Source organism: Dipodomys spectabilis, unplaced genomic scaffold (assembly GCF_019054845.1).
Source record: "Dipodomys spectabilis isolate Male_0828 unplaced genomic scaffold, ASM1905484v1 ptg000262l, whole genome shotgun sequence".
NCBI lineage: Eukaryota > Metazoa > Chordata > Mammalia > Rodentia > Heteromyidae > Dipodomys > Dipodomys spectabilis.
The window spans coordinates 863757-877040 of NW_024870939.1; the positions used below are offsets into that span (position 1 = coordinate 863757).

At 46.8% G+C, this 13284-nt stretch overlaps 1 protein-coding gene across 7 annotated transcripts in view; it reads left to right on the forward strand.

Annotated features, from left to right (window-relative positions):
- Positions 1–13284, forward strand: part of Dysf (dysferlin) — a 210198-nt gene that overhangs the window by 67517 nt on the left and 129397 nt on the right. For all 7 annotated transcript variants that reach the window (XM_042699705.1, XM_042699708.1, XM_042699706.1 and 4 more), the window contains exons 14-17: positions 217–320; positions 8386–8454; positions 8658–8701; positions 12388–12470. In XM_042699705.1, coding sequence (XP_042555639.1) covers positions 217–320; positions 8386–8454; positions 8658–8701; positions 12388–12470 — 300 coding nt within the window. The remainder of the gene's footprint in view (positions 1–216; positions 321–8385; positions 8455–8657; positions 8702–12387; positions 12471–13284) is intronic.

A 13284-nucleotide genomic window follows, 5' to 3' on the forward strand; every position in this document is an offset into this window, starting at 1 on the left:
AGCCTCCTGAGTAGCTGGGTTACATGCTTGAGCCACTTCTGCTGCCCAGTGTGCTCAGGAGCTACTGTTCTGAGAGTGCTTGGGCTGAGCCAACTATGAGGCGCCACACCCAGTGTCTCACCCAGGAAGTCCCAGACTGCTTAGAGCCAGATGGATGAAAGTTGGGACCTGGAAGGGGCAGTTGGTGAGCAGTGACCAGTCTGTCCTTCTCCCCAGTGGATGATGCTGTGATGGACAACGTGAAACAAATCTTTGGCTTTGACAGTAACAAGAAGAACTTGGTGGACCCCTTTGTGGAGGTCAGCTTCGCCGGGAGAATGGTAAGGAGCCACCCGTGGCAGGGGGTGGCTGGGGGTCCTGTGAACAAGCCCCAGATGGCACAGGACAGAGTGAAGTGCTAGTCTCCTGACTAGCTAGGATTACAGGTAGGAGCCACCGGTATCTGGCTTACCAGAGTCATCTTTCCTGACCCCAACCTCTCCACTCCAGAAACCTCCATCTTAATGGGGGTACCACCGGCAGAGTGCATGCAACTGTGTGAATTCCTCCCTCTTTTCTTCTTTTCACATCAAATATGCCACATGAAGCTCTTGATTTCAGATATGCCCACCCCCAGACCCAGCCTTTCCCTGTTTCCCCATAGCCATGGACATCTCTCCTCATGACCATCCAATAGAACTCTCTGAGGCCATTTTTCTTAATCACATGATGTTGTTTGGGAGAGTCCATGCTGTTTATCCAAGAATAGATTCTCTGTTTGTTTCCTTTTGGTATTATTTAACTTGATTCTTTTTTTTTTTTTTGGCTCCCGTATTTAACTTGATTCTTATGGCTCCTGTATTTCCTGTCAACTGAAGTTAGGCCTTTTGACTCGATTAGATTCCGATGCAATATTTTGCCAAGAATTCATCACAGGTGATATTCTGTATGGCATATTGCAACACAAGAAGCAAGCTGTCTGCTGTCTGTCAGTGTGATCACCATCTAGTCCCTTGGTTAAGGTAGTGTTTCCAGGTCTCCCCTCTTGCAGAAGCAAACATTCCCCCTTTGTAATTGGGAAATCCTCGGGAGTGATACCTACATCTTAGCACTTTCTGTTCTTTATTTTTTAAAATTATTATAAAGATGATGTACAGAGGGGCTACTGTTACACAGTCAGGTAAAGAGCACATTTCTTTCTTTCTTTCTTTTTTTTGGGTCCGGTCGTGGGGCCTGGACTCCGGGCCTGGACGCTGTCCCTCAGCTCTTCAGCTTAAGGCTAGCGCTCTACCACTTGAGCCACAGCACCACTTCGGGCTTTTTTTCTTTTTGCTTATGTGGTGCTGAGGAATCGAACCCAGGGCCTCATGCTTCCAAGGCGAGCGCTCTACCACTGAGCCACCTTCCCAGCCCAAGAGCACATTTCTTTTGGATAATGTCACCGTTCAATACTTTCTAGAGCATCAGCTCTAGGCATCCATGGATCTTTGCCTCAATAAGAGGGTAGGTTTCTTTTTTGGTTTTTTTTTTTTATTTTAAAACATTTTATTATTATTATTATCTTTAAGTAGTTGTACAAAGAAGTTCCCATTCTACAAAACAGTATATGGATACAAGGTGTCTGACAACATTGTCACCCATCATTCCTAACCCATGAGGGCAGGTTTCTTACTACCCTCCTAGTTTTTCTTTATTAACTGCATCTTTATGTAAACAGCATTTTTGCCCAGTCTCTTTATTCTCATGGGCTCAACAATTTTTCTTTTTTTTCTTTTTTTTTTTTTTTGGGTCCGGTCGTGGGGCCTGAACTCTGGGCCTGGGCGCTGTCCCTCAGCTCTTCAGCTCAAGGCTAGCGCTCTACCACTTGAGCCACAGCGCCACTTCTGGCTTTTTTCTTTTTGCTTATGTGGTGCTGAGGAATCGAACCCAGGGCCTCTGGCATGCAAGGCAAGCGCTCTATCACTGAGCCACCTTCCCAGCCCCTCAACAATTTTTCTTATTTCAGCCTATTGAAGTCGATCATTGTGTTTCCCATTCACGTGATTTTAAGGCTGCCTATTAGGAGCCCCTCCTGGCTGGCTGACCCTCTTCAGAGCCTACCACAGAGTCTCTGTGAAAATGACTGATGAGCAAAGTAACTGGATTTTCAGCTCATTCATACTGAGCTGTAAATGCTCTCTGTAGATCCTTACCCTGTGCAGGGTTTTTTTTTTTTTTTTGTCAGTTGTGGGTCTTGAACTCTGGGCCTGGGCACTGTCTCTTCAGCTCAAAGCTGGTGCTCTACCACTTAAGCCACAGTGCCACTTATGGTTTTCTGTTGGTTAATTGGAGATAAGTGTCTCCCGGCTTTTCCTGCCTGGGCTGGCAGGAAACCTCAATCCTCAGATCTCATCTTCCTGAGTAACTAGGATTACAGGTGTTAGCCACCAGTACCTGGCTCTGTGCAGGTTCTGATTTGGGTTTGAAGTCTTGTTTCTGATGCTCTGTAGGGGCCGGAATGGATGAAGGAGAAAGGAAATGGGAAGTTTTCCTAGACAGTTTTTGTTTCAAAGACCTGGAAAATGGATGGCTTAGTTCTACATTCCCAACATTATAGGGTGCTGTGGCAGTGGCTGAACCCAAGAGTGACTTGCCTCAAACATTTCTTCTTTGAGAGCTATGTCTCATAGCTTAGATGTTCCTGCTGCCTTTGTGGCTGCTCTGGCCTCCCTGGGCCTTCCATTCTGCAGTCTTCTGTCTGGACTTAGAGAAGTCTCTAGCAAGGAGTAGGTATCTAGATGGGCAAGGAGGTAGATAGAGCTAATGGGTGCTCAGGCTTAGGCAAGAAGCCCCTGACCCCTGTGGAGGGGCTCAGGAGCTGGGGTGCCTGGGAAGAGCTGGTAGAAAAGGGACAGCTTAAACCTCCTTGATAGCTTCAGCCTGCATAGTCATCTCTGCTTTTCAGGCCTCTTCTCTGCTCTGAGCCACCTCCTGTGACCTTGTCTCATTTGGTGTGTCCTTCTCTCTGGATTTTGTGTCACCATATCTCTCTCTTTTTCTACCACTCCCTCTTCTCCTCCCCCTCCCCTCTCTCTGCCTCTCATGCCTGTTTGGGGGCTTGAAATCAGAGTATGAGCACTGTTCCTGGGCATTTTTGGACAAGGCTAGCACTCTATCACTTGAGCCACAGCTCCACTTTTAGCTTTTTGGTGATTACTTAGAAATAAGATTCTCATGGTCTTTCCTGCCTGCACTGAGTTCAAATCTGGATCCTCTGTTCCCAGCCACCTGAGTTGATAGGTTTACAGGTATGATGCACAGGCAATGAGTACCTCATTATATTCTAATTTAAAAAGCCTCAGGATTTGTCTACCTATCCTACTTGGATATCTTTGCATTTCCTCCTATGGACACTTGGTGGCACTGTTGTCCAAGATGTAAACCAAACAAGATTTGACCAAGTTACTAATGTGGATCTCTGTGTGTGTGTGTGCGTGTTCACTCATGTCTTCATATCTGGGAGAAGGGAGGGGAGATAAGACAGGACAGGAGGCCTTAAAACTTTTTTTCTTTCATATAAAGCTTTAAAACTTTTCTGTTGGGTGCACTTATAAAAATATTACAATGAGAGGCTGGGAAGGTGGCTCAGTGGTAGGAGTGCTTGCCGAAATGGTCAGATAAGTTGATGTTAGGCAAAATGAACCCCAAGATAATGACTCAAATGTTTTTTCTTGCTTGCTATTGTTTCTTTCTTTCTTTCTTTTTTCTTTATTTGTTTTGTTGGTCATGGGGCTTGAACTCTGGGCTTGGGTGCTGTCCCTGCGCTCTTCAGCTCAAGGTGAACGCTCTACCGCTTGAGCCACAGTACCACTTCTGGTTTTCTAGTGATTTATTGGAGATAAGAGTCTCATGGACTTTTCTGCCCAGGCTGGCTTTGAACCGTGATCCTCAGATCTCAGCCTCCTGAGTAGCTAGGATTACAGGTGTGAACCACCAGGGCCTGGCTCTTGTTATTGTTTCTAACATATTTATAAGATATTTCTTTGTTGCTTTGTATGTCCCTCCCCCACAGTATAACCCCTGTTTTCACTGTATTTGATGTTGGTATAATTTGTGGAGGGGAAGGGAAAAAGCAAATAGTTTGAATAGGGATACAGGTGGACACATTGCAACAATGAGATATACAAGACGGTATATCGAAAAACGAACTTTACAACTTTGGCATGGGGATTGGGGGGGCATGGGGGGGAGAGAGATGGGAAGGGATGGGAAGGGGAAACAAAGGAGGAGGCTACAATGCTTGATAAGAAATGTACTCATTACCTTGCCCATGTAATTGTAACCCCTCTGTACATTTCACAATAAAAAAAAAAAAGAGTACTTGCCTTGCATGCATGAGGCCCTGGGTTCCATTACTCAACACCACATAAACACAAAAAGCTGCAAATGGTGCTGTGGCTCAAGTGGTAGAGGGCTAGCCTTGAGCTGATTGCTGAGGGACAGTGCTAGAGTTCAGGCCCATGACCAACCAAAAAAAAATATGTTTATATATTACAATGAAACTCCTTTGTATGATACAATCTGCCTATAATAATATTTTTTTTAACAAATCCTTCTTTTCCTGAGTGTAAGAATAAAACACATTGTTATGAAATTGAAAAAAAAATCAAAGCAAAGGAAAATTAAACATTTCTGTGTTCACATTATCCTTGACACAACTCCTGCTTGTTAGCATGTGGCTTTCCTTCTGCCTTTTTTTTTTTTTTTTTCCTGCAAACCACCCCACCCAGGGCGGTGCCCTTCCCGATGTCTCAGCTAGAAATGTTATAAATGTGTCTTTTTCTTTGATGATTCCACTGTTTAAAATGGCTTCAGAGCCCAGCATTGAGGTACTGTCCGGAGATTTTTCTCTTACAGAAAAGATAGGCATACGGTTGGCTTCACTCAGGTGCAAGGCACAAAGCCCATGCCATGAGTTCCATGTGAGTGAATCAAGAATATGAACTCCGGGGCCCTTCAGCAGAAACACATGAAACAAGGTTATGTGTTGACCAGTTGACCAGAACGTGACCAAGGCTGGCAGTAATTTCACATCATTTTTCCTGATGACCTTGTAGAGTCTAACTACTATGAGTAATGAGAATTGTGTCTATGAAGTCTGTAAACTGCTTTTAACATTGACTATTTCCTTGGGTTATTAAAAAGTCTTTGAAATCTAAACCTCAAAATTGCTAGGCAAGAGTTCTATCACTTAAACTATACCTCAGCCCTGCCCTCCCTTTTCAGATAGGGTCTTGAGACTTTTGCCCATGGCCAGCTTCAGATCACGATCCTCCTACCTGTGCCACAGCAGTAGCTGGGATTAAGAATATGAGGCATCATGTCAAGATCTGAAATCTTTGATAGTTGTATACTATTCCAATAGATGAATATTCTAAGCAGATACATGTGTGTATATTTATATGTATGCATACATATATAATACATATATATAGTTTCAATATTCTTTTTTATCATTTTGGGTCTTATTATGTATCTCAAGATAGACTTAAATCATAATCTTTCTGCTTCCTTCTTATTCTGAGTACTGGGATTATAGGCATGTACCACCACACACAATGTTCAATTTTCCCCTTTTATAAATAACAACCCCAAACACACAGGAATATTTGTCCACCCTCCACTTTCCCCTAGGGAAGTTTCTGGAACTGGGATGATTAGATGATGATGATGATTATTGTTGGATTATTATTCTAGAATTGGGATTATTATTATGCTTGTTTTTAGGTATTGGATAGGGATGGCCAGACATCCATACAGAAAGGCTGTTCTCATTATACTCCCCTGGGAAGTGAAGGAGAGTAAAGAGTGAAGGTAGGGGTGAAGAGGAGGAGGAGAGGAAGCACAGTGCTCACCTGGGGAGGCCAGAGGCAGTGCTGACCTGAACCATGACAGATGGACCAGCTGCTGTGCAGTCTCCATGCTCACTTGCCAGTGGCTCTTTCAGAGGGAGCCCCAGGGGATGGGTTCAAGTGCTTGTTGTGGAAGAGGCCCCAGATTTCTTGGGTGACATCCAAGTGGCCCTGCATGTAAGGAGGACAGTGTGGGTAAGGCCTCTCATTGTGTCTAAGGAGTTCTTTTTTTAAATTGTTATATATTTCTTGGATTAGATATCATCAATCTACCAAATGCATTTATCCTATTATCTATCTATCATCTATCTTCCTATCATCTATCAGTCTTCATCATCATCTATCATCTATCATCTCTCTCTCTCTCTCTCTCTTTTGTTTTTTGTCAGTTGTGAGGCTTATGTTCAGGACCTGGGTGCTGTCCTTGAGCTCTTTTGCTCAAGGTGAGCTCTCTACCACTTTGACCCACAGGGCCACTCCCAGTTTTCTGGTGGTTAATTGGAGATACAAGTCTCATGGGCTTTCCTTCCCAGCTGGCTTTGAACTTCGATCCTCAGATTTCAGCCTCTGGAGTAGCTAGGATAACAGGTGTGAGCTACCAGTGCCCGGCAATCTCTCTTTATCATCATCCATCCATCCATCCATCCATCCATCCATCCATCCATCCATCCATCCTCTCCCTCTTGCTTTTTACCCCATCTAATAATCTATTTACTCACTTTGCAAAGACCCCCATTGCATTTAGTTTCTTTCATAACATTTTGCTTTCCTTATGTGTGTGCAAGATCTGTGATTATAGATTGTTATCTTTCATTCTCTTAGTACAAATGGTTGGGTCAGGGTGCTGGCAGCTCACACTTGTAACCTTAGCTACTAAGGAGGCTGAGATGTGAGGATACTGAGTCAAAGTCAATCCTCAGCAAGAAAGTCTATGCAATTCTTATTTCCAATTAACCAGCAACAACCTGCAAGTGGAGCTGTGGCTCAAGTGGTTTCGTGCCAGCCTTGAGAAAAAATACAAAGGAACAGTGCTCAGGCCTTAACTTTTCAGCGTCAGTATCAGCATTCACAACACACACACACACACACACACACACACACACTCAGAGCTGAAAATTACATCCACTTTGCACTTTGGACTCTACTTCATGTAAAACTTGGGGGTTGTTTCAACTCTGTGTACACAGTGGCCCACATTCTTTTTCTGAACTGTATAGTATACCATCTTGTGGATGAACTATAATCTACACAACTTGTCTTCTAGTGGCAGACACCTGACTTGTCCATGCCACAGTAAGTAACTTCACACACATGTCATTGCGCCCAGGTACAGGTACTTGTGTAGGATAAATGTCTAGAGGTAGAATGGATAGGCCACAGAAATGTGTTTGTAATTTTAATAGCTGTCAATTGCCCCCTAGGGGAGTAAAATGATTTCATTTCCTCACACAAAATATGAGAGGGCATTATGGAGATGTTTCCAAGTCTGATGTATGAGAGATAGTGTCTCATTAATTTTACTCAAGGTTCTTTTATTATTAGTGAGGCGGGCATCGTTTTCTAAGCTTTACTCTTCCTGGTGTTCCATTAGGTGTGTTCTATTCTTTGCCCATTGTTTGATGTTTGTCTCCTTGCTTACTCTTTCTCTCTGATAATTCTCTGCCAGGCTTTGCCTAGGCTTCTTTTCCAGGGAGGAGGGAGGAAGGGGAACAGCAGTTGGTGCTGGGAGGTCAGGGGATGCAGACAGGGAATGTAGTGACTTCATCCTCACTCCTGGAGACCTGAAGTCCCTGATCTAACTCAGGCGCTCATTAACTGAGACAGCACGCACAACATGCTGTGTGTGGCAGGATACGGGGCCTATAGGAAGAACTGTGCACATGAACATGCCAGCACAGCCCACTAGAATCGATGTAATCCAAACGGAATCTGCTGTCCCCATGTGTGGATACAGACGCCCTGGGGTGCCTGGTGTTCCCCCATGGACTCCAAGGACATAGTTGGCTTATGAGCCCCTGGCTTGGATCTGTTTCTTCTCTTGCTAAGTTTTTTGTTTGTGGCAAGCCTGGTCTTTGGTGCAAGGCTGCTGTGAGATGGCTGAGGCTTACAGCCTGTGTATTCTCATTGAATTTGGTTTTTCTCTTAGCTGTCTCCTCCTGCCCCTTTCCCTCCTCTCTGACTCTCCGGTGCTCCCAGTCTTCTAAACTGGCAGGTTGATCTGGGCTGGTGGGGAGAGGGAAGTGAACTAAGCCATGAGGCCTCTGGGAAAGGCAGTCAGGGTCATGGCTGTAATGGGAGGTGGGAGAGGAGCACTTGCAGCCATAGGTATGAGTTTAAGGTAGAAGGGTTGGGCTTTCTGATGCCCCACTTCCCTCTACCTCTGGGTCAACAGACTCTGTGTCTGAGCCCACTGCCTCAGGTTCTAAGGCTCTGGAACTGCCCAGCCCTCAGGGCAACCAGCAGTGGAGCCCCAGGTCCTCATGGACTTCCACCTCCAACTCTCCATGTCTCCTAGCTCTGCAGCAAAATCCTGGAGAAGACAGCCAACCCCCAGTGGAACCAGAACATCACACTGCCAGCTATGGTGAGCCTCAGCTCTCCCAGGACCCTTGGGACCCTGTGGGTATGGGAGAGAGAGAGAGAGAGAGAGAGAGAGAGAGAGAGAGAGAGAAATATTCTGGGCTCTTTGTCTCCCTAGCATCCTGTCAGTATCTTGGGCTTGTCTAAGGTGGGGTGCCATTTTCTTTAAAAGGCCCATTCTCAACCTACCACCCTTTCCCTCCTCAGTTTCCCTCCATGTGTGAAAAAATGAGAGTTCGCGTCATGGACTGGTGAGTTCTGCCATCTGAGGGGTTGCTGGGCCAGTTGGGGAGGGTAGGGGTGTGCTGGTAGGGCAGTCTTCCACAGCTGCAGGCAGTTTTGGGAAGCTTGCTCACAGCCCCCTTGGCCAGCAGATAGGACGCTGCGCTGCTGGCAGGAGAGGAGGGCGGAGGTGTCCATTGCCCAGGGCTTCTGAAGGACTTGGGGCTGGCTAAGTCCAGCAAGGAGAGCATTACTTGTCAGAGCCCGGAAGCAGGGCTCCTTGGGAACAAGATCTCTGACACCCTTGTGAGGGTGGAACAGAGGGGTCCCCCAGGCTGGGGAAAGTGGACCAGTAGGTATGGAGCAGGTGAAGCTGGTAACCCCTCACATACCTCTTAAAAATCATGGTGTCTAGCACTTGTTGACCACCTACTGTTACTTCCCATGACTGACTCCATCAGACACTTGCCTCTACTTCCTGGTCCTACTTCACAGACAAGTTGGGAGAATTCCGTGACTTGTCTGAGTGACAGCTGGAGAGTGGCAGAGGTCAGGTGTGGACCTCAGCCTGTGTCACCAGGTGCCACCGTCTCCTGCAGCCCACAGCCAGGTGTCCCCTCTGATACCCAAGGGGGACATTAACATAGGGCCCCACAAGGGTGACCTCTAGGACACTAAGTTTTCCAGAGAGAGAGAGAGAGAGAGAGAGAGAGAGAGAGAGAGAGAGAGAGAGAGAGAGAGAGAGTTGTCCTTTTTCTGCCCCCAGTCTTGGCCGTGTGGTTCCCTGGCATGTTCTTTGGTCTCAGGCCCATGGCACCCCCAACCAGGAGGCTAATGAGAGACTAGGGGAAAAACCCCAGGCCGCAGAGCCATTAAAGTGTGCGCCAGTTCCCCAGGCCTAAAGAAAACAGCTTGTGAGAATTAGAGGGAAGGGAGCTGGGGGGGTGGGGGGGGGGGAGCCAAGGGAGAGGCCTTGAGGGCCGTGACCACGGGTATGTGCAGCCCCAGGGGAAGCGGTTTGGGGGAGAGACACACTTGACACCCCCTGAGTGATGATCTCTGCATTCAGGCTGGCACAGAGAGGGGGGGGGGAAGGAGAGAGAGAACACGAGCGAGCAAGAGTGAGCACCCGGGTAGCTGCGTGTCTGTGTGCGTGTGGACGTGTGTGTTTGGGCTGTGGAGTGGGCCTGGCCCGGCTCCCTCTGAAGCTGTGTCAGAAGCATCAGCATACTGTACAATCCAAACACATTACCGAATCTGGTGGCTGAATCTCTGGTTTGGGTTGAAGTGGCATTTTTATTGTGAGTCTATTTTCAGACTCGCTGTATTTTCCAAAAGCAACCCCAAGCCCCAAAACCTAGTTCTTGGCCAGAAAGTATTCTGTTGCTACAAGTTCCTATCCCAAAAGAGCTTTCTTCCCAGAAAATACAGATAAACTTTGTTATTACCTGAATCCTGGAAATATGATATACTCCATATGGCCCCCTTTCCTCCCTGTAACTTAATCTTCCTCTCAAATTGTTTTAAAATTCCTTTTTCATTAAAAGACAAAAAAATTATTCGAGCTCTCCCCTGCCACCCCCCCCATATGTCCATAAAACAACCCCTCTCCTTCCATTCACTACACCTCCTCTTCTAATTCAGACAAGATCAGAGATCAGCTGCACAAATCTATTCAAGTCTTTGCCTTTTCAGGATTGGGCAAGAAGACACAGTTTAAAAATGACATCAGCTGGCTTATGCTTGTAATCCTAGCTACTCAGGAGACTGAGATCTGAGGATCACAGTTCAAAGCCAGCTTGGGCAGGAAAGCCCTTGAGACTCATCTCTGATTAACTACCAAAAAGCCAGAAATGGAGCTGTATGGAGCTCAAGTGGTAAAGCACTAGCCTTGAGTAAACAAAGCGCAGGGATGGTGGTGCACAGGCCCTGAGTTCAAGCCCCAGGACTGGCACTTTCTCTGTCTCTCTGTCTCTCTCTCTTTCACACACACACACACACACACACACACACACACACACACACACACACACACACACACACACACACTATCAGGTATCAGTTCTCAAGGAAATTTCCTTTTTCTAGTTCTGGTTAACGTCCCTCACCAAGACCAGAGGTACAGATTTGTGCTCTTTGTCTCATGTCCCGGTGAAAAATTCAAAATCAGGGCTCAATTACCATGCTGGAAATACACAGAGGAAGGGATTGACAGAGGCTGGTGGGGGGGGGGGGCGTCTCTCAGAGCTAGGATTTAACAGTAAAATAAGAGAAATAAAACCACCTGTTCGTTCTGATGTGTCTTTTATAATGGGGCTAGATGCATCTTCTGAAAGCTGTCTATGGCTGAAGTCCACAAGCAGGGAGAAGAGACAGAAATGGTGATGGGAGGGGCTGGAAGCACTCTTCTGGGAGGCGATGGGGCTGCAGGGCTCCTCAATCTCAACCTTTGGGTGGATAGCCTTGGGCTTTGCTGTGGATCCTGTTCTGTGCAATCCCTGGCCTCTGCCCACCAGATGCTGGCAGAACCCTCTTCTCATACCAAATCTGTCTCCAGATATAGACAAATATTTTCAGGGAAATCAGAACTACCAGACCAAGAACCACAAGTGTGAGCTTGCCCAGTGAGCAGCAGGTGGCTGTCTGTAATCAAAGTTCTGGTTTCCATGCCAGGCATATCTGGCCTTGGACCTTTGCAAATGAATTAAACTTCTTCACCCTCCTCAGCATCCTCTAAAATTGGGGCTAGTTGTAGGGCTTACCTGCTAAAAGCGAGCTAAGTTGTGGGATGCTTTTAGTTCAATGCTTGTCTTCGTAGGTCACTGCTAGCTATTAGTATTTATTATTATCATCAAGGAAGGCGGTGTGGGGGTCACAGGAAGGGTCTGCGTAGGAGAAAAGTGGCTAACAGATTATTATTCCTCATCCCTGACTCATAGGCCTCTAAGATGGTGGGGGAGGGAAGAAGTCTTTCTTCAGAGAAGCAGGGTGGTCCTGAGCTATATCAGGCAGCAGTATGTGTGATGACACAGGACAAGACCAGGAAAGGGGTGAGCAGTCCTGGCTCTGCTCCTTCCTCCCGGGTCTGACCGTGGAGATATGCCTGCACGTCATCTTCTTTGCCTGGAGAGCAGAGGTGCTAAGACAAGTACTTGTTGCTCAAGGCTGTGGTGAAACTCCTGCAGGATGGAGGTTCAAGTGCTTTGTCACATTCAAAGGCACATTCTGAAAGCAATGCAGCAATAATTAGCGCTGGCTAATTCAAGACTGTGGCTCTGGAGAGGGTTTTGATCTAGTCATCTGAGCTCCTCCTTGATCTTGCTAATTTATTAGCTCCTGGAAACCTCAGCTGCCCTGTTCTGGGAATTGGGTTCCCCAAGCACCCTTCTGCTCCCCATCCTGCCTGCTTCCGGCCTCCTCCCTGTCAACCTGCAGTCTGCCTACACAGAGCCAGACTGGTGGCCCAAGGGTGGTTGACCAATGTGATGTCTGATGGTTGGGCAACTGGACTAGGGGACTAGGTCCTTCGAGGAAGACGTAGAGCAAGCTTCCCTTCCAGTCCCTTCTTCCCTGGAATTACCAGGCCTCAGTAATATACACGATGCTGTCTGAGACCCTTGCCTCGATGATGTAAACTGAGGCAGTTTCGTCCTTGCGTGGGCTGTGGCCTGCATGCCCCTCCCATGTTCAGGCCCTCTCTGCTTTCTTGTTCTAGGGACCGCCTCACTCACAATGACGTTGTGTCTACCACCTACCTTGGTATGTCAAAAATCTCTGCTCCTGGAGGAGAAATAGAAGGTATGGTTCACCTGTGCTCTGCCCCTCCCCTAGCATGCGCTTTTCTATCCTACCTCTATCTTATACCTGTAGGTTATTTATTTATTTGTGTCAGTATCAGGACTTGAGCTCAGAGCCATCTTCTCTCTTACTTAGTGGGCCCTCTACCAATTGAGCCCGACCTCCAGTTCCAGCTTTTGTGAATTGGAGATAAGAGTCTCTTGGATATATTTTCCCTGGCTGGCTTCTAACTAGGATTCTCAAGATCTCAGCCTCCTGAGTAGCTAGGATTACAGGCGTGAGCACAGCGGGGTAACTCACTCTTGCAGAGAATATTAGTGGTTGTGGCTTCATCATCTACTGGGTTCTACATTGCCTACGTGTGAACTCCCGCAGGTTTTCTTTTGAAATAGCGTTTATTGGACTGTTAAAAAGTAGTTCATTGTCTTTTTTTTTGTCTGTTGTGGGGCCTGAACTCTGGGCCTGGGCGCTGTCCCTCAGCTCTTCAGCTCAAGGCTAGCGCTCTTCCACTTGAGCCACAGTGCCACTTCTGGCTTTTTCTGCTTATGTAGTGCTGAGGAATTGAACCCAGGGCCTCATGCATGCAAGGCAAGCACTCTACCACTGAGCCACTTTCCCAACTCTCATTGTCATTTTGTAATTTTTTTTCTGGTTCTGGGGCTTGAACTCAGGGCCTTGGCACTGTCCTTGAGCCTCTTTGTGCTCAAGGCTAGCACTCTACCACTTGAGCCACTGTGCCACTTCTGGCGTTTTCTGTTTATGTGCTACTGAGGAATTGAACCCAGGGCTTCATACATGCTAGGCAAGCACTTTA